The sequence below is a fragment of the Solanum lycopersicum genome, chromosome 5 (genome assembly GCF_036512215.1).
Source record: "Solanum lycopersicum chromosome 5, SLM_r2.1".
In the NCBI taxonomy this organism is placed as follows: domain Eukaryota; kingdom Viridiplantae; phylum Streptophyta; class Magnoliopsida; order Solanales; family Solanaceae; genus Solanum; species Solanum lycopersicum.
This window is the reverse complement of record NC_090804.1, coordinates 843,320-867,334: the sequence shown is the minus strand read 5'-3', so window position 1 is coordinate 867,334 and position 24,015 is coordinate 843,320. Positions and strand designations below refer to the sequence as shown.

Genomic DNA, 24,015 nt, shown 5'->3' with positions numbered 1-24,015 from the left:
AATCTTCATTTTGCCTGCTGTGGGCTTGTTTGAACTTGAAAATGCACCATTTTTCACCACATGACGAACTGGTTTCATTTCTTAGTTCTTAAATGACGTCCATAAAATATTTTGGTCTTTATTTCGATTTTCAAATAAAAAAAATTATGGGCTATAGCGCAAAAAAATTGATAAAACTTTGTTTGCATGCTTTGGGGTTTATTTTAACTTGAAAATACACAACTTTTCTTCGCGGACGAATTGGTTCTATTTATAAGGTCTTAACGGACGTCCATGATTTCGGTCATTTTGTTTTGGGATTTCTGAATAAAAAAAATCAGTGTGCTATAGCACACAAAAATCGATAAAATCTACCTTTGTCAGCTTTGGAGATCGTTTGAACTTAAAAATGCATCATTTCTCCCCTCGGGTTAAACTGGTTCAATTTCTAAGGTCTTAACAGACGTTCATGAAAAATTTCGATCATTTTGCTTTGGAATTTTCAGATCAGACTTACTAATGAAATAGTTCGTCTCACAAAAAACAAGCACATTTTCAAGTTTTAACAATCCCCAAAGCACGTGAACACAAATTTTATCGAATTTCGTGTACTATAATCCACAAATTTTTTGTGATCCAGAATTACCAAAACGAAATGCGCGAAAACTTTTTTTCCTTAAGACGTTGGCAATGCATCTTGTTCGTCCCGTGGAGAACACGGGTGCATTTTCAAGTTCAAAATGATTATCTAAGCATTCACTATACTCTTAGATATCCAAACGCCTTAAGAACATATTTGACTAATTTATTTAAAACAAAATAAGAGAAAATGACAAAATTTTAAGAAAATACATAAATAATCTTTTAGGAGCTAGTTAAAAATAGTGGAGAAAACAATAACATTATCAAATAATTCATAGAATTTATGAAATATTTCTTACATTGAAATATGACCATATTGTCTTCTCACTATCTAAATAAATTTGACCTATAAACGTATCGAGTTTATTGTAACTCTTCAATTTCTTCGCACAGTAAAAAAGAAAAAGATTTTTTTATATGTGTTTTTAGGGGAATTTGCAATGATATAATCAACTACGAAACTAAAGGGTTGGACTTTTAATTCTACATTACATAAATAATCTATGATATCAAATTAAATTTACTGTTTGATTAGATTATAGGAGAAAATGATAATTCATTTTGAAGTTTGAAACTTCCCACTTGTAATAATAAAATGACAATATATATATATATATATATAATGTACACTGGCGGCTATCTTTTTGTGAAGGTAGAAAGAGGCAAGCAAGTTGAGGAATTCCCCAAATACAGCCATTTGAAAACCAACTAGCACATCTTCTCAGAACAATTTAACAAAATGATTGCACTAGAAAGAGCTGAAGCTCCCTCACAGCAAATAACAGATAAAAGCTCTCACAAATCAAAATCTTTTAGGGTCATTCGAATTCACAACTCACGGGGAAAATTGTTGACTTGGCCTTCCTCTAATACATCCTTATTATTCACCTTATAAGCTATCCGTATGCGCATGACAAGGGATTTCTGGGAATGACGAAAAATATTAGAGAGCTGTCAATGTTCACCGGCTATTTTTATAGTCGGGTTCACAAAAGAGTGATCATGTAAAGAGCTAGAAGGTGCTCTAGTCATCAAATGGATAATTCACATACCTTGCCGTGCTGGCTGTTTGTGAGTTTCAACTTTTGCATGATTGATCCACTACTATTTGCAGGTAGCATATTACCACTTGCTGGATCCAAGTGCAATTGAAGAAACTGCACCAAACATGACGAAATAAGCATAGTTGAGAGCTGATGAACACGGTACATGACTTAAAATTAGATGGTTAGATCCCAGAAAATAATTACAAATGACAGTTAGTTGTTGAAGGAATAGGTAAGCAAAAATGAAAAATTACACTCTTAAACAACCCCAAAGAAGTGATTGTAATTTCCTAGAAAAGCACATAACCTATTACTAAAACTTCCAGCCTCAGAAGTCTCACTCATGAAGACATCACTTTGGAAAGATCGCTCTGCCCTCACCTGGGGTTAGATAATTTCATGAATTTCCGCTTGGATTGCAAGTACTAGTTTCTATTGAAAGATGAAAGAAAACTGACAGACCAAAAATGATTTTTACCCAAAAATAGAATAATCACAGACAGCGCAAGCTCGGGAAGTGCAATTAATCAGTTCATATTATAATACCAACTCTTCTTCCCAAATGAAAAGTAAAAAACAAAAAAGTACAATAACCTTTGGAACTGCAGCTTGGAAAATAAAGTTTGTGAGAACTTCTCCCGACTTGTTTGTAAAACTAGCTTCAATAAGTGTTGTCTGTGGGTTTTCAGGCTGCTTTGAGAAGTTGAATGTTAATTTTAACGAGCTGCTCTCAAATGCAACTATTGATGGATATGCAAGACCATTTCCTTCTGTAACTGAACAAAGAAAAACGTATCAACTTTGAAGAAGCATTATACTGTAACCAAGGTTAAAGCAAAGAAGGAGACTGCACCAGCAATTGGTGAGCTGGAAGGGAACCCATTCAATAAATCCAACATAGGAGAACTTCCAGCTGTAGTAGAAACTTGAACTGAAGGAGCAGAAGGTGAGGACAGTCTATCTAATAGATCCATCGGACTTTTAGTGTCAACATTGGAGGGTGACGCCTGAATTGTAGATGGGCTGCTATTAGCAGATGGTGTTCCAATTGACAGAAGATCCAGTAAAACATTGGTGCCACTCACTTGGGCCTGATTTGTACCTGAAATTCAAGGAACAGAATGAGAATAACTGCAAGTTTGTGTTTCACCTTTCCTCTCTCCCCCTTTCTTTCCTTTTTTACTGGTGACGGTCTTTGTAAAACAAGTTGGTGGGGTTGCCTAAATCTAGTTTTACAGTAGAATCAAAAATCTTAAAAGTTTAGATAGAACTTCAATATTCCCCCAACTTTAATCAAAGATATCATGCAGAACGCAGAGTTTTAAAGACAGTACAGTTCTGAAACACATGTCCTTCCACATCTTGGAATGTTCAATTAAGGAATTTAACTTATTGTGCTCTATATTCCACAATTCACTAGCAAAATTTTCTCACACAAAGAACAGTAAAATTCAGAGATTTTAATTACTGTGCTTCAGATCGACAATTTACTTAAAGAACATTTTCTCACACAATTCGACTTAATAAACATGTCTCATTAAATAAAATAAAAGGAATTAAGTTTTATAATGGCAATTCAAAGTTCGTGTCATCGCTTTGCTGCATCAAATGTTGATATCTTTGTCCTAATGATATTACATGACAATCACTTGCATGGACCATATTCATTATCTATCTTGCAAGGACAAAAACACTCTTCTAGTTCCCACAAACTCAACTAATCAATTTTATAAGAAATGGAGGCTCACATCCAGTGTCTTGTGTGATAAGAATGTCACCAAAACTTAAAGGTAAGGTTTTATGAAGTGGTTAATAGACAAACTATGTTGATGGGATGCAGTGTCGGCCGGTCAAGAACTCGCACATTCAAAAGATGAAAGTAGCGGAAAAGAGGATGTTCAGATGGATGTGTTGGCATACTAGGAGAGATATGGTTAGGAACGATGATATCGGAACAGCGTGGGAGTAGCTTCCATGCTGGACAAGATGAGGGAATCAAGATAGAGATGGTTGGCTATGGTGGGTCTGAGGATAGGTAGAGATAGGCCGAAAAAATATTGGAGAAAGGTGATTAGATGGGACATGACACACCTACAACTTACTGAGGACCTAACCCTACATAGGAGGATATGGGCAGCTCGGTGCACTAAGCTACCACTTTGTGTTGGGTCCAAAGAAAAGTCGCACCACCAAGGTCTATTATATGCAGTCTTATCTTGCATTTCTGCAAGAGGTTATTTCCACAGCTCGAACCCATAACCTCCTGGTCACATGACAACCTAGATAAGAGGCTATGGAGGTTGAGAATCAAGGTAGAACATTAGCAGGTAGTCGTGTTGATTCAAGTGACTCCAAAAAGGAGGAAAGAACAGAAAAAGCCATAGGTATTAAACTGTGGTTCTTGTTTGTACTAGGAATGGTCAAAGGATGCACATTTAACATTTAAAATAAGGTACAGGAGAAGATCTGAATATGAACAAAATCAGAACAATAAACGCAAACCTAGGAAGAACTCATGCAATGGAACATAGCAATACTAACCTGATTGTGAAGAAACTGGCACCAGATCAACACCAAGAAGATCCTGAAGAAAGTCTCCACCAGAAGAGCTAGGTGCAGGAACATCATCTGAACTAAGATCAAGTAAGTCAACAAGAGGGGCAGCACTGGGCTTGGCAACTCCATTTGGAAGATTAACTGACACTCCTTGAGATGTTGACACAGCTGCTGGTACAGAACCAGCTTTCCTTCCACTGTGGGTTGCTTCATCAAGAACTGGCATTCTTTCTACGAGTGAAGGCCTGAAAACAAACACACATAATCAGCAACTCCTATGACTGAGCTACACAAGAAGTAGGCATCGAAGAACCTTCAATATGAAATCAAACAAACCTGATATTCTGATGCCTTGCAATTATTGAGTTAAATTCAATAGCTCTCTGTTGCAGTTCAAGCACAAAACTCCCTTTGTATTGAACAATGATGTCATTTATCCGCCTACACCAAATCAGATATTCACACATTACTCATTATCCTGAAGAACTGGTTTAGCAGTTGTTTACTCTTGGAGAGGCCATTAGTATGTCATCTTAAAAAAAAGGATTTTAGCAGGTAAAATGGAACAGTGGGACACGTGAGACAGTGGGAGGACAAATAGTGGGCTGTGCATAGATTTTATTTATTTATAGAGGTATGCCCAACTTGGTGGCATGTCCCATAATGGAAAGAATTTTCCATAAAATGCAACAAGACAGAAAAAACTTGAGAGACAACGTGCAAAACAAATATCAAACTAAACAATGTGTGGTTACTTTGGCAGTAGTTTACTAGCTGTGTTTAAGTAACTGTAAGCACATGGGACAGAAAAATCAAGACATCCTATACAGAATGAAAAAGAGCACATACTGTGAACAAGTTGGAAAGCGACTTGACAGCTTTAGCAAAGCAATCAAACACATCGCCCGAGTAGTGAGATCAAATGAATGGCTCTTAAAGGAAGTCTCCAAAACATCCACAGCATCAGATTCTGTTACCTGCTCCAAAGAACTATATCAGAGAACCTAGAAATAGACAGTTCCAATCTAGAAATAATTTAAAATGATGACGTGCATGCGTCGATCTCAAATAACCTTCAGGGTTTTTTTAAAATGGGATAGAGAAAAGGAGCAGATTGGATAGTGAGGACTCACGAAGCTGACCCCAACTAACATGAGAAAGATTATTAGAATTTATGTGCTATAGTTTATAAAAGAATTAAAAATGCTGAACTTTGTGGAATTTGTAAACTCCCGAAGAAACAACTTAAACAATGTTTGGTTGATTGCCTGTTCATTTTTCTTCCTTTTTCTTTTTTTGAGTGAGGGATCAGTAGGAGATGGAAGCTGTGTATAATACTCTATTGTTTAATTTCATAACTGACAAATTCATTGTTTCCAACTTCAGTGCTTGGTAGAAATACCAGACTTGGTTCACCAATCATGAATTATATTCGTGACAGGTGCCTAGCACACATCTCAGGTTGTACCACCTTAACCAATTGAACTAGAAGTCTACAGGCAGAAACTTGTATAATACATGGAACATTCTTTTACACCAAGTACTATAATCAATTCAATCCAATTTGGAAACTCTGCCACTACCCTACATGGTCCTTGTCAATGGTAGATGGAGAATTGTGCTCTAGAGATAGAAAAAGTAGTGAGACACTTCATCTAGAGTATGCTGTAAAATAAATAAGAGGACCAAGTAATATGATGCAGAATCATTTAGGCAAAAAGTGTGATGCAAATAAATATCAAGATTAGTAGAAGAGTAACTGTTCAAAAGCATGAACTCACGGTCAAGGGTTCTTCAATATCAAGCCTTCCAGCATTGTTTACTAACATGTCACCATATTCTCCAATGCACCAAATCGCAACTCGAACCAGCGTTTCCTAACAAGAAAAAATTACCAAATTGTAGCACAAAGGGGGCGAAGGAACTAGGAGATCAAGGTAATTCTTGAAGTACCTGTTCCCCTGCTGCTTGCACTGATCTGTATAGAGAACGTACTGCATAACCATGGAGGTTGGAAGCATTTGTAATCACCACGATTAGAGAATGCCACGCCTCATCCTTCACATCATTTCCAGCCTATTGCAACAGTAGACAAATCAGTACTCTTTAAGAAAGAACAAAAGGAAGAACACACCCCTAACATCTTGAGCTTTTAGATGAGGGCCCACACTATTCAAAGTGGTATTCGAGTATCGGAGTAAGCATGGGTCTAAGTTTGAGTCTAGCTCACTGCCACCTATGTTAAAGATTTTTCCAAGTGCTTAAACCAAGAAAAAGATTTGTCCCCTCACATAAGTTGGTGACTTACAAATTTCTAAAAGATAACTTATGTTCATGAATTAACAGAAAGACCATATGGCCTACAAAGAGTCTCAAACTCAAACAGAAAGGTCACTAAAAGGTCAGCCCGAATGCACTAAGCTCCCGCTATGAGCGGGTTCCGGGAAGGGCTGGACCACAAGGGTCTATTGTACGCAGTCTTACTCTACATTTATGCAATAGGTTGTCCACATAGTACAAAGAAGTATATCAGTTTGTACATACCTCAGAGAGAACCTTGAGCATCTGATCAATGTACCAAATTTTCTCAGGTGAGAACCTAGAGCACCACATAAGCAGTTGTAAGTAGGAGATGCATTTGAAGATGTCTTGGAAGAGAATAAACAATGCAGTTGTTTTGGAAAGTTATTGAGTCATATTACAAACATATGAACCCTACTGCCCCTGGGGACACAACCAGAGAAATCAAGAGTAACAAAACTATGAAAAGAACAGATGAATGAACAGAAAACACATATCCTCAGTAATATTAAAAAGCAAAAGCATTTTGCAAATTCAAAGAATCAAAATCATAGTTCTCATAAACATTTTCAGTATTACTTACTTCTCCACAATGGAACAGATTTTTGCAGTGAGATCTCCCCTAAACTCCGGATCACTTGCTTCTAGATATTCTATTAACTCCTTCGTCATAGGCTTCACATTGCTTTCGTTTACTAAGAGATACACAAGTTCAACGGCTCTTTTACGAATTGATGGATCGGAATCCTGAAAATTAAAAAAGCCACAGGTTTCTGTATGTCCAAAACGCTAGTTTAAAAAAAAAGTTGCATAATCTCACATGTAGAAATGACATTATCGATCTGTGAAGCACATGAGATACATGTTCTAGCTAGTCGGGGTGTGTTTTAAGATTCGACTGAGATATATTGGACTGGAGATTAAAGGGAAAGAAGGATAAGGATGAAGAAGTGGAAAGATTATGAGGAAAAAAGAATGTAAAGGTCAAATACCTTCACACATTCCAAAATTGTTGTCCGATGCCTCTGCACTGCTTGACTATCTACAGCTAAAGCTTTCATTAACATGTTCAGTGCAACATATCTGAAATAATTGGACCCAACTAGGATTAGAAAAGAACCCATGCTAACAAGACAAATAGCAATAAAAATCATCCAATATATCTAACTGTGCAATATCATTTAGAGAAGTGGAAGATTAAAAAGACATCCTATTCTGTAGCCTCGAAAGGAACAGGCGGCTGTAGTCAGTGTGTGGTGCAGACTCAGAGGCATGCCAAAGATCTGTCACAGGCTAAATTCTATGGAGATACGCATTTTCTCATTTTTTTAAAAATGACACATGTATATCACACCAAACAGGGGTGCCCTAAGACAATGAAAGAATTCCTGACCACCAATTAACACATAGAACACTATAGTACAAACCTTGTAGTTTGAAGGCACACAACAACTGGAGGCAAAACATACACCACTTAATTGCAAAATACATACAAGATTAATATGGGTTGGCCACAGAACTGCCACATAGTGAATGCAGATAGCTTTTCCTGACAACTGAGTTTAGTTTCCATTACACAAATTTCTCAAGTGCATGACAACACTGGCCATCACACCAGGACCCAAATGACAAAATCACTCACATAAGATAACCCCAACATATTGTGGGGAAAATATGCAAAAAGAGAATGACCTGATATTGTTATCACGGTTGGATAAAAATCTTCCCAAAATGTTAATAGCAAGCACCCTCAAGCCACCATTATCTTCTACGCTCATGATAGCTGCAACACATTCATAAAGAATAGCATTGCCTGCATTTTTGTTTGATTCAGTTTTTGTTGCCACCTAGAAAAGATTACAGATTCGTTAGAGAAATATATATTTCATCATACATTATAAACTTCTGAAAGGTCGAGATATGACTAGAGGAAGAAAGAAAGAAAGAAAGATTAAAAGAAAGATTATAGACCCATTCAGACACATATCATGTCCTTGTGAATATTCTCACTTAGTTGCAAGCCTATAGAGAATTTCTCATTTTGTTGCATGTTTTTAATAAGAGCCTTTCTGAACTACATCAAGTCTCCTCAACAAGCAAGTGAGCAATTGATTCAAAATTTGAAGAGCTTCAACCAAAGAATTCAATTTTTTTCCAAAAATTGTTCTCAACCAAACACCAAAAATGGAAGTTCATCAGTTCTTGCAAAAGCTAAAAAAGTACTTTCCAGTCTTTGATTGGGTAACAGCTTTTGCAAAAAAAAAAATTTAACAGAAAATTCAAAACAAGTTCTCCAAAATGTTGAAGCAAACGCCAAATCAATTCCAATATTTGGAGCGAAGAATCACCTAAAGCCTTTGCTGTAACAAAGTTCCAAAAGAGGAGAAGCTATGCCCAACCTAGAGGGGAATAACTCTGCCATTTAACATTGGTCATGGTGGAATGCAAAAGAAAAACATAAGAGTCTAGATTTATGTCACTAAAAAGGACAATCCAAACTTGTAATACACAGTACACAAACTAACTGTACTTTCCCTTCGGTATTCATAGAATAATCTGTTAATAAAATTTCATCTATGCTAAGGAAAACCTCTCTGCCACACAAATATTTCTGTAAAGGCAAGATCGCCATGCACTACCAAAACATTGATAAAGATGACTGCCAGGAGACATTCAGAAAACTTAAAGACATAACAACTCGGTGATATGATATACATTAAGATGCAAAGAGGTGCAACAAACCTGAGCTAGAATATCATTCATAGTATCACTGGCATCGGCATCATCTTTCCCCAAGGAACGCAAGAGCCTAAGCAATCTTATTTGAAGGAAAGGATCTGTAATGCCAGAAATGTCATACTCAGGCGCATATGGACTGTTTGCGAGATCCCTCATAAGTTTGACTAAACCATCCGTGCATTTCTAGAAACACACATGAAAAAACATTATTGCCAACATCAAATAGAAGAAGTTTCTTTTCAATACCAAAATAGAAGATAAAGTTTTTGATGCTTGAAGTTATCAAAATTCAAATATCTGCTCCAGCATGTGTAGTTGAGCTCACACTAACTCTGTTTTGGTTAAAAGGAGGCTGGAAGAAGTACAATGTGGATGCTCTTTGATTACATACTTTGTCACTCACTTCCAATTGTTTGGTATGATAAGAGAGTTTTGTCCTTTCCAACCAGTCTATAAAATCTGGGAAAAGCTGACGCAGAAAGCTTGGATAAACTCCCCATCACCCCAACTTTAACCTCCCAAGAAACAAAGAATCTGTTCCTCATGCCTCCTCTTTTACTTTCCATCTTTCGTACCTTCTCTTACAATACGAAGAAACATAGTGCTTGTTATGGCCCAATTTTGCAGGTTTAGTTGTTTCTCATGTAAAACATCAAAAAATGTTTAGGTGCACTTCAGAAGGGCGGGAAACATCCTAATAACAAGGATTCTTTAGAAGTAGTGGAGGTGTAAATTCAACTTTCGTTTTATTGGTCACACAAAATCAAAATTTTTCCAAGCAAGAAAAGTGAAGTTTTCTTGGAAGCAGCAATTTGAGCTGTCAATACTTCCTCAGGCCCTCCAAAAATACTTAAGCAAGATACAAAAGTTAAAAGGGAAGGAATGTGATGGAGGGATTACCAAGGACAGATGAGTTCCCAAACCTTCACTCTAGTTGCAAATTAGAGAAGAAGAGAAATTAGAAAGAAAAAAAAATTATCACTTTTTTGCCATGAAATTTTTTTTCACTTTTTCCTGGAGTTGAACTCCGGAAATCACGTTTGGCCATAAATTCCAGAATCTCCCTTGAAGTTGAATTCCAGAATTTTCAAGAATTTAAAAAACAACAAAAAGGTGTTTTCACTTTTTTCACTCCAAATTACCCACAAAATGTCAAAGACAACTTCAAATTGTATTCATGGCCAAACACAATTAAATATCATCTTTTACTTTGAAACAAAAAACTTTTTCAAATTTCACAACGAAACATGGCCAAACTCTTAAACAACAAACTCATCATGTTTTTCCTTTTGAAATATTTTTGGGCAATGAAAGATATGGTCCTCCAACCCACTTTCTACTAGCTTTCCATTTTCCTGACCAAAACAAAGAAAATTTTCTAAAACTTCTTCTTCCGTTCTCCTTTCCCTTCATTTCTCTTATCTAGAGAAAGTGTTGGTCATGACACTCACATCAATTCACCACCTGCATGTAATATTCAGTGCCACCCTCCTTTTCAAAATAGAGCTCATGACCCGTGGGTTATGAGGCACACACCTTATCCTGTAGGATGTGTTTCAGGAAACTAGCTATACTTTTCAGTGGATATCTCTAATATCAACAGTCATATCTATACTCCAGATGGGGAAAGCATAATCAGAGTAAATGACCAGCTGTTTTACGCAATCATAATCCACAAGGGTTGTAAACCAGTCGCTCAATATTAAAAAATATACAAAATTCTTGATCTGCATCACATCACAAAGTTGAAAAAATAAAATGAGAATACCGTTCAGTTTCCTATTTTCACTAGTCCAAAATGAAAAAGGAGGGGGTTATCAATGCAACAGTATTCAGCGACACAAAAACATAATTAAGATATTCCTCTAGAAGTATCAACAGATAAAGCTATCAGTGTTTGACTAACCTTTCTGAAATGTTCAAGAGCCTCTGTACTAATTTTACATAGATCTATACAAAGCTGGACACCAGTAATGAGAACTCCATGGTGCTTCTCACTTAACAAGGAAGCTGCAGCGTGTATAAAATTTTCGGCAAGATCGGGGACCTTCTTTATAATTCTTATAGAGCAAAGTGCTGCCTACAGTAGACCAAAGTAGAGTGAATATAATGATAAGCAACCATTTGCAACTAAGCATAAAAGAAACATCAGATATCTACCGAGTAAAATACTCATGTCATGAGAAAAACTAAAAGACATTAAGTAGGTGTTTGGGCAATATTAATTTGAAGTTGAAAACAGAGTATTCGAAATTACAATTTGAAAAGAATATTTTGAACTGGTTTCACTGTTTTGTGTAAACAACAACATACACAATTAAGTGAATCTTTTCCAAAAGGAGACCCAGAAGAAAAAAAGAAGCAGAGTCAACGACAAGAATGAGGCCACAAGTATAGAGTTCACATGAAAACTTTAAATGAGCTGATCATGGAAAGAAACACATAGATGCAAAATGATACAAGGAGAAGAAATGCTAACAGCAATTCTTTTTTGGGGGGACAAGTCAAATAAATTTTTTGATAATGTTAAGTCAAATAATTTCATTAATAGAAGGTAACCACAAAGTCTGTAAGAAAAAGATACATGCTGTGTATGACTCGACCCAAGTCAACCATATTGTCTAGCTACCTATACAGTATAGTATACTCTCCTTACACCAAAAGTACAAACGTTAAGTTAAGGTGTTAATGCAGAAATCAGTATTTTGGAAAAAAAATCTAATCTTTCATTCCAATGCTGACAGAAACTGTTTAAAAAGAACGTGTTCCATAAGGTTTCATCAAGCAAAAAACGACTCTGAGTATTCAAATTTCCAGAGTTATACTCGATCAGGGAGTCAAATTTCTATTCAGTAAGTCATGCCAAAACATAATGAGTTGTGGTTAGGATAATCAGCTGCTACCATATCCAATTCCTAATATGTAATTTCTGCAATAGGATATTACAAATTTCACCAACTATGACACAAAGGTCAAGGGACTTAATTGTGAAGCCTGATCTGAAAATCTACTAAACCAGCCGCCCCTCATCCGAGAACAATGTCCTAACATTGAATTAGCCCCGCTTTCTTTGACACTATATCCCGAAATTCTCAAGCAACTTATCAGAGAATCATACACGCATCCCTTCTCGTATATGGAAAGATACTATCTCACTTCTCAAAGACGTCATGTTCAAGACTGAGCCAATCAGCAAGACCAAATTTTCCACACTAACCTACTCATTACTCAACATATTCTCTTTCCTGTTAATAAACCTCCATATCTACTGATGGACCTCGATTAAATATAGTTCTTCAAATGCATTCTTGTAGAAACAAGTTACTGTTGGCCAAAAATCCCATATGAATTCCAGTTTAAGTAATGGGAAAGAAATTTGATGATATAGACAATTTTCAAAAACTCTAGCCATTAGGAAGAGATATGAGACTTACCTTCTTTCGGATATTAGGATCTCTAAACTTTAGCAAACGTTCAACTTCTGGTGCAAGGTCACGAGCCATTTCTGCAGAACCAATATTCCCTAATGCACAAAGAGCAAGTCCAACGATATATTGATTGGTGTGGTTAAGATCTCTACTCAAAAGTTAAGGTATATGAGTATAACTGTGAACTTGATCTTTAAAATTCACAGAGCAACAGCAGCTATTACCTTTAAAAGTTTTATAAATCAAAGAGCAATATCCTAATCAACTCAAAGTGCTGTTGAGGTTAAAAAGAAAGAAAAAAAAGGACCTTGTCCAGTGATTCGTTCTCCATATATCCCTTATAATCTGGTTTGAATGCACATACAAAGAGACTTCTTTTAAAGAGGAAAAAAATGAAACACAAAACAAGGATACTGCTTTATAGAATTGGTAACCAACATAAGAACCTCTTGTCTTTCGTCAAGAAGCAACATTAGGCCAAGATATCCTATTCTTTTCTCTGGAAATCCTGGAGAAGCAATCAGCTTCAAGCATTCCATTTGACCAAAGTGTGTAGGATAACCCAGCATGTGAATGAACATCAGTTTTGCAAGATTACGATGTCTGTAGTCATGATCATTATCACTGATTGCAGCTCTGATAGCAGCACACTCTTTTCTTACTACAGCACGCTCCTCTGCTGCAGTTTTGCTAGCACGGATAGCCCGAATCATGTCCCTGCATGCGACCAATAAGTGCATATAAATTTCTATTATAAGCTCTTATTATCTCACTTTCAGTTAACCTTAATGAAATTTCCGACGGAGGAACTTGGGAACCACCCACATTTCTTTCTATGAGAGAAAACTGACTTTAAAAGAGAGCAGAAATTCAGATGGCATTGTCCTTGACAAACAACAACAACATATCCAATGAAATTCCACAAGTGGGGTCTGAGAGGGTAAAGTGTACGCAGACCTTACCACTACAAGTAGAGAGGTTGTTTCCGAAAGACCCTCGACTTGAGTACAGCAAATCAAAGTAAGTACGAAAAAAGGAAATTGACAGTGAAGAAACTATAGCCACTAATACAGAAACAACAACAACAAAATAGTGCAATAACAGAAACACCAAAAAAAACTGATGGTGATAGAAAGCAAAGCAAGATACTGCAAGAATAAAGTTAACACCATGACAGACACCAGTAAGCCCCTAAACCCTTTGGGAAGCAAGAGAACACTCCACTACCTACTAACCTTCTACCCTAATCCGCAACCTCCACAACTCCTATCTAAGGCATGTCCTCAGTAAGCTAAAGTTGTTCCATGTCCGGTTTAATAATCTCGTCCCAGTACTGTTTCGGTCTACCTCCTCGTGCCCACTATATCCAACTCTTGTACTCCTCATTGGAGTATCTGGCATCTCCTCTACACATGCCTTGTATACTCTCAAATGGGTTTCTTAGAAACAAAATATATCAAATTCCTCTAAGACAAAAAGAGTAATCAATGCAGTTCCCACCCTTCATCTTGTGAATGCTCTCTCTTTGATGAAATTAAGAAGTTTAAATGGCGCGTACTACCTCGCCCATCTACAAAGTTTTATCTTATGCAACATAAAGTACTAAAAACAAACAAATCTTCTGTTCTGGTAAAGATAAATTGCAAAGCACCATGTTGCTTCCAGGTATAAAGGTGTCACAAGTGCCACTCTTCTACATGAACCATAGCTATAATACAAGTAACGAATAAATACTTAATTTTGGACAATTTATCACCCAAAAAATAGCCACTCGTCGTTGTGGATGACTGTAGCACTAGCAGACATGGTTATGGTTTGGAGATGGAGTATCAAAGGTGGCAGCTTGAAGCAGACGCACTACTAAGTCCCTACATGAAGCAATATGGACCCAAAAAATGAAATCTCATTTGTAAACACATGGAAAAGTTCTTGACATGGACCCAAAATCTTGCCCTGGAAGCTGGAAAACTACTTAAAACCTGGGATCATGAAGGAATCTTTAATCCCAGAAGAAGAAAATCTTGTCACTCCATTTGAGCAAAGTACGGCAACAAGTGGAAGAAAAGAGCTGTTGAAGTCTTTGGCCGTACTGCTAACGTTTAGACAAGTGGTGGGAAGTTTTCAAAGAGAAACAGCTTAAGCTTGAGACCTCCAACATGGAAGTCCCAAGCTCAAACCACTGGGCCACCCCGAAGGGTACCAGCTCTATCTTTTAAACCCGGTGGCTATGAATGACCGGATGAATTCCACCACTATTTCGCCACCTTCGTCCGTTTTCCCCTGGTGGATATCACTTTTAACTTCATCATCTTCCAATCTATTCCCTTCTGTTGGTCCCATACTTGCACCATCTGAATTTGCTGTTGCATAAACATGAGCTGACTCACCCCGTTTTGGGTTTGACAAGACACTTCTATCTGGTCAGCATCTGGATACCTTAATCAGGACTGAAAAGAGCTGGAAGAAGGAACACAAAACTCGGTACAGCACAACAAGGAGACAAGTGGAGGCTGAACCGGATGGAGCAACAACTAGTGTTAAGGAAGATTAGAAAAGGAGGGAGGAAATGGAAGCAAAATATGAGGTGCTTACATGAAGAGGAGACGGCTTTTATTGGGAAGATATAGGGAGGAAATACAGACATCAAATCAATGCACTAGGGAGAGATAGTGAGCTAAGGCGGCAAAGTTAATGAAAGCTAGGAGTAGTAAGCAATTGAAGTTGTCTAAATGTATAGAACAAACAACAAACTGGATCCCATAGTCATGGCGGTGGGGTTGGAAATATTGTATCCAAAGATAAACATTAGATTAGGTCAGTTTTTAGTAACTACTGCTAGTATTGTTGTTAGCATGTTGTGTTATGGCAATCACGTTTTATAACTCAAGTTCTTATCTAAGACAAAATCTGCTTCTATAGTGAAAGAACAGTTATTTTTGGCTTCACTGTTTGTTTATTATATTTTTTTAATAATAATAAACTTTTTATATGACCAAACAGCACTAAGCTAGAGCGGAATCCATTGTATTTTGCAAGAAGTGAATAAAATCAACAAGTTTTACATGTAACAACGACACTGACTTTTTCTTATCAGCGCAAAAAAAACTAGCTTTAATTTTAAATCCTTCATAACCAAGATATTTCCCCAACATAACCCTTAACTGAGAGACACCACCAAAACCAGAAATATCCTTCATAAGGGAATCCATTGTATTTTGCAAGTGATTACTGAAATTGAAGAAAAACTCACATAAACCGCAACTACCCTCAATCCAAACTAGTGCATATAAGCTATTCTAAGTTATCTGAATTTTGTCGTTCTCTATGTTGTCTACTGAAACACAAATATGTAAAACAACCTCCTGGCCATAATCAAATGTCATGTGATTGTACCAACAGAGCTGAGCCTTAATCTCAATTTAGAAAGTGCTAACAAGAACTAGGGGCAGAGTCAGGTAGGACCGAGACGGTTCATTCGAACCCCCTTCGGAAGAAATTACTCTACTTATACATGCTTTAAAAAAATTATGTCTATATAGCATATGTAGAACATCCTTTGAATTTTTCGTGTGTTTTCTTCTTCATACTTTTTACCTCTTAGTGTACTGTGCCACGGACAACAACTACTATACTACTACTTGTAACCCTCAATCACTTATCGAGATAAATTGAATGCATCTCCAATCCACCCCTCCATTCCAAAATAGCAACAACTAAGTTGAACTCTCAAACTTAAGTCCATAACAAAAGCAAAGCAATGTTTTATATAAGATTTTAATTTTAAGCTTAAATACAAGTAAATCATCACTAGCTGATGTTTACCTATATGAATCCTCCATATCCGTTTCCCTCCATTGAAACCCGTTTCATTCCAATAATTAACAGCAACTTTTGACAAAATTCAGTAACAACAAATAATTCAGCAAAATATCAATGACCAAGCTTGATCCAATCAATTGGGGGTGTACTAACCTAAGACGTGTGCCGGATGAAAAGGGATTCATGATTGGTTCTGCTTTAAAACTGCGAGAAAGCTCGATCAGATCCAGCTGAACAGATTCTTCAAGTCTTCCCTCTCCAACTTGATCAACCCCACAAGCATAAAAAACCAAAAAAAAAGACTATTTAGGCTGCCATTAAAGCTGTAAAAAATTGTTTATAAAACATAAAAGGAAGAATTTGGATTGGAGAATGGGTAGAAATGAAAATTGAAGGATCTGAGAAGGAATCAGTGGGGTTCTTGGGAGAGGTTTGGATCTGGAAATGGAATGGAAAAGGAAGAAGAAGAAGAGGAGAGAGTGGAAAATATATACATGTGTAAAATAATTGTAAAATTAGTACTATAACATTATGTGTTTTTTTTTCAAAGAAAAGAATAACATTTTTTTAAAAAAAAATGAAGAACAAAAATATTAGTTATTTTAATTTCTATTTCATTAAATAATTTAATTCATGTTAATTTTACAATGTCTTTATTCTTGATTAGATATCAAATATTATATATAACATATATATGTTCACGGTTATCAAATAACTTCTTATCATATTTATTTTTCAAATTCTTCATAAAATATCGGAGTATATGATTAGGGGTGAAGACAATTTCAATTAAAAATATATCATTTCAATGTAAATGTGCGATCTGAGTTTGGATCAGATGTGCTCCTTTGAACACGGTGTGCTATCTAAGTTTGATTATAAATTTTAAAAAATATATAAATTTTTTAGGTGGTAAATTTCAAATAGGCAACTTACAATGTATGCAAAATAATGCTTAAACCATCCATTGGCAAAGCAAGCTTATTTAGATTGAAGCTCTTCGATTCAAAAATAGAATGTCCAAATCAAAATGTTCATATTCAATTTGAACAATATGAACACACACGATATGTATTTGCACGTAATATTTAATTATAATTAAAATTGAATATATTGATAACTTTTACAAATTGTCAATAAATTTAGGAATAATTTCAAAAAAAAATCTTCAATAGTATTAATCTCCTTTAATTTAGATATTACAATTATCTTTCTTATTTTAATTTTTTTTTTTTGTAATAACTCTTTAAATCAACTTATCACTCGTATAAATAGAATATAATGGACAAAAAAAATTTCTTGATATTACTTCTTTTTTTTCTAATTTAATGAGAACTATCAAATGTTTGTTGTAAATCAAGCTCAAAACAAATATCAAGATAAAGATAAGAAGACAAGAAATGTAGATGAAGAAAACAACTTTTGTTCTATTCAAGTTTGTTCTTCAAATGATGAATGATATCTCTATTTATAGGTGAAATATCATACTTAAGATAGAAAATCGTTGGACAATATCTATCTCTATATTTAGGATTTTCTATTTCATTTATCTATTTCATATTTTGACATATGTACTTTCAAGAATTTATCATATTTTCAATGAAACACCTCAACATCACTTTGAAAGGTTAATTGTACCATCACTTTATCATCTTTTCTTTTGACGGAGGATTAGTTAACTTATCAAGTTATTGAGTCGTAACAATCATAGGTCCAATGACCTTTCATACCACTTGGTTAATGAAATTTACGTTCACTTTTTGAAGGACTATTTAGAAAACCCATAGTGCTCTACATTTAGCCATAATGACAACTATTATAATTTCTCGTTTCTAATGTCCATACCACATTCACACAAGAGAATGGAGCAGATCAACAATGCAAAATTCATGACTTGCAGTCAAAATAATTACTTTGAGTTTGTTGTCATTATATCATCACTATTATGCATTAGGAGTTGAATCAAATTCTTAACCGTAAAAGCAGATTTGAGCCATAAAATTAGCAACAATTGAACCCAATATTTTGTAATATCTCGATGCATCAAGACATTAATATGATGCATCAAGACAATAAACTTGAATCCATTGTTTACACCCATTCAGCGACATACTAGTCAAACGTAATTTAAGATTTGTTGTTTTACTATATTAAAACAAGTAGATACATAGTTATTCACCAAGGTTCATACCACCTTGGAATTATCACACACAAGAAATCAATTAATTCTTACGGAAATCAAATGAACAATCCACTATTCAATGGATATGTAGCATATCTTACTCAATAAATTAAATAAAACTTTCATAATTATATTATTCAAATCAATGTATAATTCAAATCTAAATATAATAATATCAAAATCAATTATTCAAAAAATCTAAATTCGTCAAGCTCAACTATTTTTACCGATCCAACTATCATTCCAAAGCTTCGATCATTAAAAAAATAAAAGAGACATTAAACGTATTTCTAATCAAACTTTTCTACGAAAAAACCAATCGAAATAAAATAATTCTTTCTCTAAAATCAAAGCCAAAAACCACATCCAAACAAGTCCTTCAATGTCAACCAAGATAATTTGTAGGGTTAAAATATTTCAATACCTTTACTTCTAACAAATTTTGTACTAGTATTTATCACTATAATCACTTTTTTTTTCCTTTTAAAACAATCACTTTTGCCTTGGATTCCTTTGTTAAAGCTATATACCTAGTTGAAAATTAACCCTATTTCTGAAGCAAAGGAAAAAGAAGTTGTAATTTTTTCATCAAAATCTTTGATCTCATGGCTTCACTGATTTCTACTCTCTGTATCTTCTTCTTGTTAAATATAAGTCTTACCCCAGGTGAATTTTCTAATCTTTTTAAACTTTAGCTTAAAAAAAATAGTTAAAAATCTAAACTTTTTTTGACTGGTTTTACAGTTCTTGGTGAAGTGATCTTTGAAGATGGCTACTCAGTCAGCACAGTGATTGATGGCAACAAGATCAAAATTAACCCTTACTCCATCATCCCTGTATCTGGTGATACTCATTTCATCATTCTTGATTCTTCTGCCAGTACTTTTTACACATTATCATACAACAAAGACTCAGGTAAATGTGATCAAGATTGAATTTTTCTTCTTAACTCTTAAGGGTTGGTTTTCTGAAGTGGGGTTGCTGCAGATTTGAGTTTGTTCAGTTTTTTGGGGGTAAATGTGATAAAGATTTGAGTTTTATATGATTGTTTGGAGAAAGAGTTGATTTTATGATGTGGGGTTGGTGCAGAATTGAGTTATTTCAATCTTCTTGGGAATTTTGCAGATACTACTGTTACTAAGTTAACTGGTGATGGCATTGGCTACGCTGATGGTTCTCTGGATAAGGCTAGGTTCAACAAGCCTAAAAGCTTTGCTGTTGATTCAAAAGGGAATATTTATGTTGCTGATATGAAGAACATGCATGCAATTAGAAAGATTAGCAAGTCAGGTATGGAGATATAGTTGTGTTATTTTCTCATTTTGGTATTTTGTCTGGTTTTACTGGTTGTGTTTGATCTGACTTAAAATTGTTTTCTGTTAAAAATATTATACTGGAACTTATATCAGGGTTTGTGGTCGTGTTGTAAATTTAGTTGGAAGACTATAATAGTTGGAAAGTTGGAGTTCTAAGGCCTGGTGTTTAATGATACGTGTAAGCATGCAAACTGTGAAAATAACTTTGATATGTTTCGGGGAGCAAGTGAAAAATGGCATGCAAGTCAAAAACGTAGAAAAGCACCCACTGGACACTTTTCGATCTTGTAACTGGAAAATAGTCATTGTCATGGAGTTTTATGTGGAAAACGTAGAAATAGCGCTGAGTGACCACTTTTCGATCTTGTAACTGGAAAATAGTCATTTCATGGAGTTCCAGGTGAGAATATAGGAATAGGGCATACTGACCACATTTCCATCTTGTAATTGGGAAACAGTCACTGTCAGGAGTTGCAAGTTCCACAGGGAGTTTCACCCGTGGAATTTGAAGCTCCATGATAGTGGTTATATCACTTACAGTGGCTAAAAAGTGGTTATTTCTTTTGGGGCCTTCTCTTACTTTCCTCTGTTTGGGATTTGAATGTCAACGTTATGGTTGAATGTAAAAAGTTTAAACCGCTAAGCTATTCCTTGTCAAGGACATCATTTATATGTTTTTAGAAATTGGTGAGGCTATCAGATGCTGGGTTCATGTTTGATGAAGGTTAAGAATGACACTTTTTAGAAGAAAGGATGGGAAAATAAGAAGAGAACACCAAGCTTCATAGATGAATAAGTGGAAATGCTGGATTTCTAGCTTGAGTATTACTTGGAAACCAGACTTTGTCCATCCAACACAGCTTTCAAAGAAAATTGACTGGAATAGCTGCTTTCAAGCATCAAGAATTGATGATGTTCCATAGGGGCCTGCTAAATGGAACTGCCTGAACAAAGAAGATGGGCATGGAGCCAAGAGTTGTTAACTGTAATTAGTCTATGTTGGTGTTTGATGGTGTGATGTGTAATTAATTTGAACTTATGCTTCTCATGTTGGTTGATAGATATGCTGTACAATGTGGTGTATGAAGCATGTCTTCAAAAGTTCTATTTGGCAACTTCTCATGACTCTCTCATGTTTCTCTTCTTCAACATCCTTTTTCTTTCAAGAGGACGTTATAGCTTAGAGAGTGTTTCTCCTCATGGAAGATGATCTAGTGTGTTTGTCTTGCTTTGGGAAAAGGACCAAAGTTACCTTTCAACTATTAAAAAAAATTCAATCATCTTACTTTGAAGCCATTCATACCTTGTCGTTAGCAAATCATTTTCTATTTGCGCTTAAATTTTAACAGAGGTCCAAGGTGGATCAAGTGCAGACCACATGACAAATACTTTGGGGAAAGAAGTCCAAATTCACCCATCTACTGTTGAATATGGTTTTAAATTATCCTCTATGTACTTCATGTTGGAGCTCCCTTAGAGTCCAGGGAAAATCAGAGTCGATTTGCAGTTAACAAGGGTAATAAACAACATACCTAGTGAAATCCCAAGACATGGAGTCTGGGGAGGGTAGAGATTATGAATGACAAAATATACCAAAGGATCAAATTATAGTAGAGGGGCAGACCCTTTATTTTTTTGCTTATTTACCTAGGTAGTTGTTAAATGGTGTTTTTACATGGTAACTATAGTTTAAGCTACTTCAGCAATTTTTGTTTAAATATTATTGTCATCTTGGATTCTGAATGCAACTCCTTGATCAATGATGATATCAGGTGTTACTACAATAGCAGGAGGTTATTCAAAAACAGCAGGCCGTGCTGATGGACCTGGATTAAATGCCTCATTCTCGGATGATTATGAGCTTTCTTTTATTCCTAAAAGATGCGCTCTAATGATCTCTGACCATGGTAATAGATTAGTCCGCGAAATACAACTTAAAGCCGAGGATTGTTCAAGAGATTCTCATTCTGGTAATACATCCAATCATACATTGCTCATTCTTTTATTGTGTTTGTTCCCTTATTGTGATGTTGAGGTTGGAATTGCTAATCAGTTTCTGCAGTCTAAAAGCTTTTGAATTGTTTAGTACACAAAATCACTATGGATATTGAGTTTCCATAAACCTTTTGAAACCTCATCTCTTAGATGTTTCTCGCTTTGTGTTTCTGAATGCCAATCTTTCCCTTTACTTGAAATCAGATACTCTTTCACATTTCTAAAATCTTCTCAGATCTAAGAGCAGTTTCTACATGGCTCTTAACCGTGGGACTTCCCTGCTTGGTCTGCTTGATTATTGGGTTGGTTATTCGTCCTTACGTCATCCCAAATGTAAGTACACAATGGAGGTTGATTTTGAGTTCAGTTGAGATGACAAATGCTCACATATTCTCTAATGGAACTTTCTAGACAGGATTATGTCAGTCGTCTTCAGCACAACATGACATGGAAGCACTTCCTAATCAATCTGGAGAGACAAGTTCTGATGTTCTGCTTCGTCATCAGAAGCGTAATTGTTGATTCAAAAATCTATTCACTTTTAAGGCAGCTCGTATTGCTTAGTTTCTCTCATCTACGTTTAATGTTTAGTCCTAAAGTAGCAGTAGCACGCCAGACTTCTCGTAGACAACTAGCACCTCTCATAAATTTGCACGACTTTGAAAGCAAAGAATCACCAAACTCGCCAGTGGTAGCTAACAGTTTAGAAGATCTGATAACTTTTGATGGAAGTTTAGACAACTCTGAGCTGACTACTAATCAAGATGATGCGGTGAAGGGAAGTACCGATGTTTCTGGTGTAGATAGCATGATATTAGCTAACATAAAAGTGTTTGCAGAACAAGGGAATGCTTCTACAGGCCCTGAAGTTTCTAAGAGCATTTTGAGCTTAGGTAACCAAAAAAAGAAAGTAAATTAGTGAAGTCTAGTAGTAGTATTAATGTATTATTAACTTTTGCAAAGTGTTCTGAAAGTTGTCAAGTCTATCTGCTACAATGTTTATGTACATAGTATGGCAACTGGACAAGCAAATGACTCAGTTCCTTTTAAGTTACTATTTCTGTTGTGTCTCTTGTTTCAATAAAGTGATGCCTCGTATGAAAAAACTATTCCTCTTTGTTTCCATTTGATCTTTCTTATCTTTAGTTTTTGTAAGCTACAAATATAGTCTATTCAACTATTTCATAATCATTACGTCTCAGTTTTAAACTAGTTGGGGTTGACTATACTCGTGTACTTATTGACCATGAAATTTTCACTTTATAATGGAACTCCAATAAATACTTTTGGCCACAAAATCTCAAAATTCAAGTTAAAGTTGTTTCCTAGATTTCTTTTTTCAAGAATTCGAAAGCAACAAAAAGATGTTTTTACTTCAAATTGTTCATAGAAAGTTGAAAACAACTGTAATTTGTATTCATGATCAAATACAACTGCATACCAATACTCAAACATCATCTTTCTCTTTGAATTTTTTTTTCAAATTTTACGATAAAACATGAATAAAACATCATATTTATAAAAAAAAAAAATTATAAATATTTTTCTTTGTCCTTTAGATGAGGTGGGAAGTTATAAACCATGTCACTAGATCAAGTGATCCAATGCCAACAACCCAAATTAACTTAACTTGTGTGAAAAGTGGAATCCACTAAAAATGAGAAAAGAGACCAAATAATTATGCTTGCAATTTTTCAGAAAAAAAATCCTTGTTAATGATATTTACTTTATGAAACATTATAATAGATCTATTGTAATTCATTTGTCTTTCTCTAATGTTAACTATTCTTTACCGTTTGGTCACGTGCCCATGTGAGTGGTTGGTTCTCCTACTGTAACATCAGTATAGTTATATTATTATAATAACACAACAAATTAATTAAAAAATAACATCAACAAACATTCTTACTTTCACTAAGAAGTAATATATATTAAAAAAAACAATGATCATTAATGGCATATTTTTCTTTATATTGTGTATATTCATTTCCTCACTTAGCCCATACCACATT

The 24,015-nt window shown here is 35.3% G+C and overlaps 2 protein-coding genes across 4 annotated transcripts; one reads left to right on the top strand and one right to left on the bottom strand.

Annotated features, from left to right (window-relative positions):
- Positions 1-1,203: 1,203 nt before the first annotated feature.
- Positions 1,204-17,041, bottom strand: LOC101256586 (AP-1 complex subunit gamma-2-like). 2 transcript variants are annotated; one of them, XM_010322295.4, is made up of 18 exons: positions 16,664-17,041; positions 13,106-13,408; positions 12,698-12,839; positions 11,170-11,343; positions 9,267-9,446; positions 8,217-8,371; positions 7,517-7,607; positions 7,108-7,271; positions 6,768-6,822; positions 6,177-6,299; positions 6,005-6,100; positions 5,073-5,200; positions 4,560-4,664; positions 4,209-4,468; positions 2,521-2,769; positions 2,262-2,443; positions 1,674-1,778; positions 1,204-1,545 (listed from the first exon to the last, which is right to left on the bottom strand). In XM_010322295.4, the coding sequence occupies exons 1-18, from the start codon at positions 16,693-16,695 to the stop codon at positions 1,450-1,452; spliced, it is 2,640 nt and encodes an 879-aa protein (XP_010320597.1). In that variant the 5' UTR covers positions 16,696-17,041; the 3' UTR covers positions 1,204-1,449. The 2 variants fall into 2 exon arrangements, with proteins under 2 accessions (XP_010320597.1, XP_004238683.1); XM_004238635.5 differs by having other exon boundaries at positions 2,262-2,437; positions 16,664-17,035.
- Positions 17,042-19,054: 2,013 nt separating this feature from the next.
- LOC101256281 (uncharacterized) lies at positions 19,055-23,109 on the top strand. 2 transcript variants are annotated; one of them, XM_010322294.4, is made up of 6 exons: positions 19,055-19,358; positions 19,437-19,607; positions 19,818-19,982; positions 21,781-21,978; positions 22,239-22,336; positions 22,415-23,109. In XM_010322294.4, the coding sequence occupies exons 1-6, from the start codon at positions 19,298-19,300 to the stop codon at positions 22,523-22,525; spliced, it is 804 nt and encodes a 267-aa protein (XP_010320596.1). In that variant the 5' UTR covers positions 19,055-19,297; the 3' UTR covers positions 22,526-23,109. The 2 variants fall into 2 exon arrangements, with proteins under 2 accessions (XP_010320596.1, XP_004238682.1); XM_004238634.5 differs by having other exon boundaries at positions 19,121-19,358; positions 22,419-23,109.
- The last annotated feature ends 906 nt before the right edge of the window (positions 23,110-24,015 follow it).

Excerpts from the sequence above, each read along its gene's own strand:
- LOC101256281 (XM_004238634.5), top strand. The coding sequence starts at position 19,298 with ATGGCTTCACTGATTTCTACTCTCTGTATCTTCTTCTTGTTAAATATA. Across the intron at positions 19,359-19,436 it reads AAATATAAGTCTTACCCCAG|TTCTTGGTGAAGTGATCTTT; the intron begins GTGAATTTTCTA and ends CTGGTTTTACAG. Across the intron at positions 22,337-22,418 it reads GTCCTTACGTCATCCCAAAT|GATTATGTCAGTCGTCTTCA; the intron begins GTAAGTACACAA and ends CTTTCTAGACAG.
- LOC101256586 (XM_010322295.4), bottom strand. The coding sequence starts at position 16,695 with ATGAATCCCTTTTCATCCGGCACACGTCTTAG. Across the intron at positions 7,272-7,516 it reads CAATTTTGGAATGTGTGAAG|GATTCCGATCCATCAATTCG; the intron begins GTATTTGACCTT and ends TTTAATTTTCAG. Across the intron at positions 5,201-6,004 it reads ATATTGAAGAACCCTTGACC|GTAACAGAATCTGATGCTGT; the intron begins GTGAGTTCATGC and ends TCTTTGGAGCAG.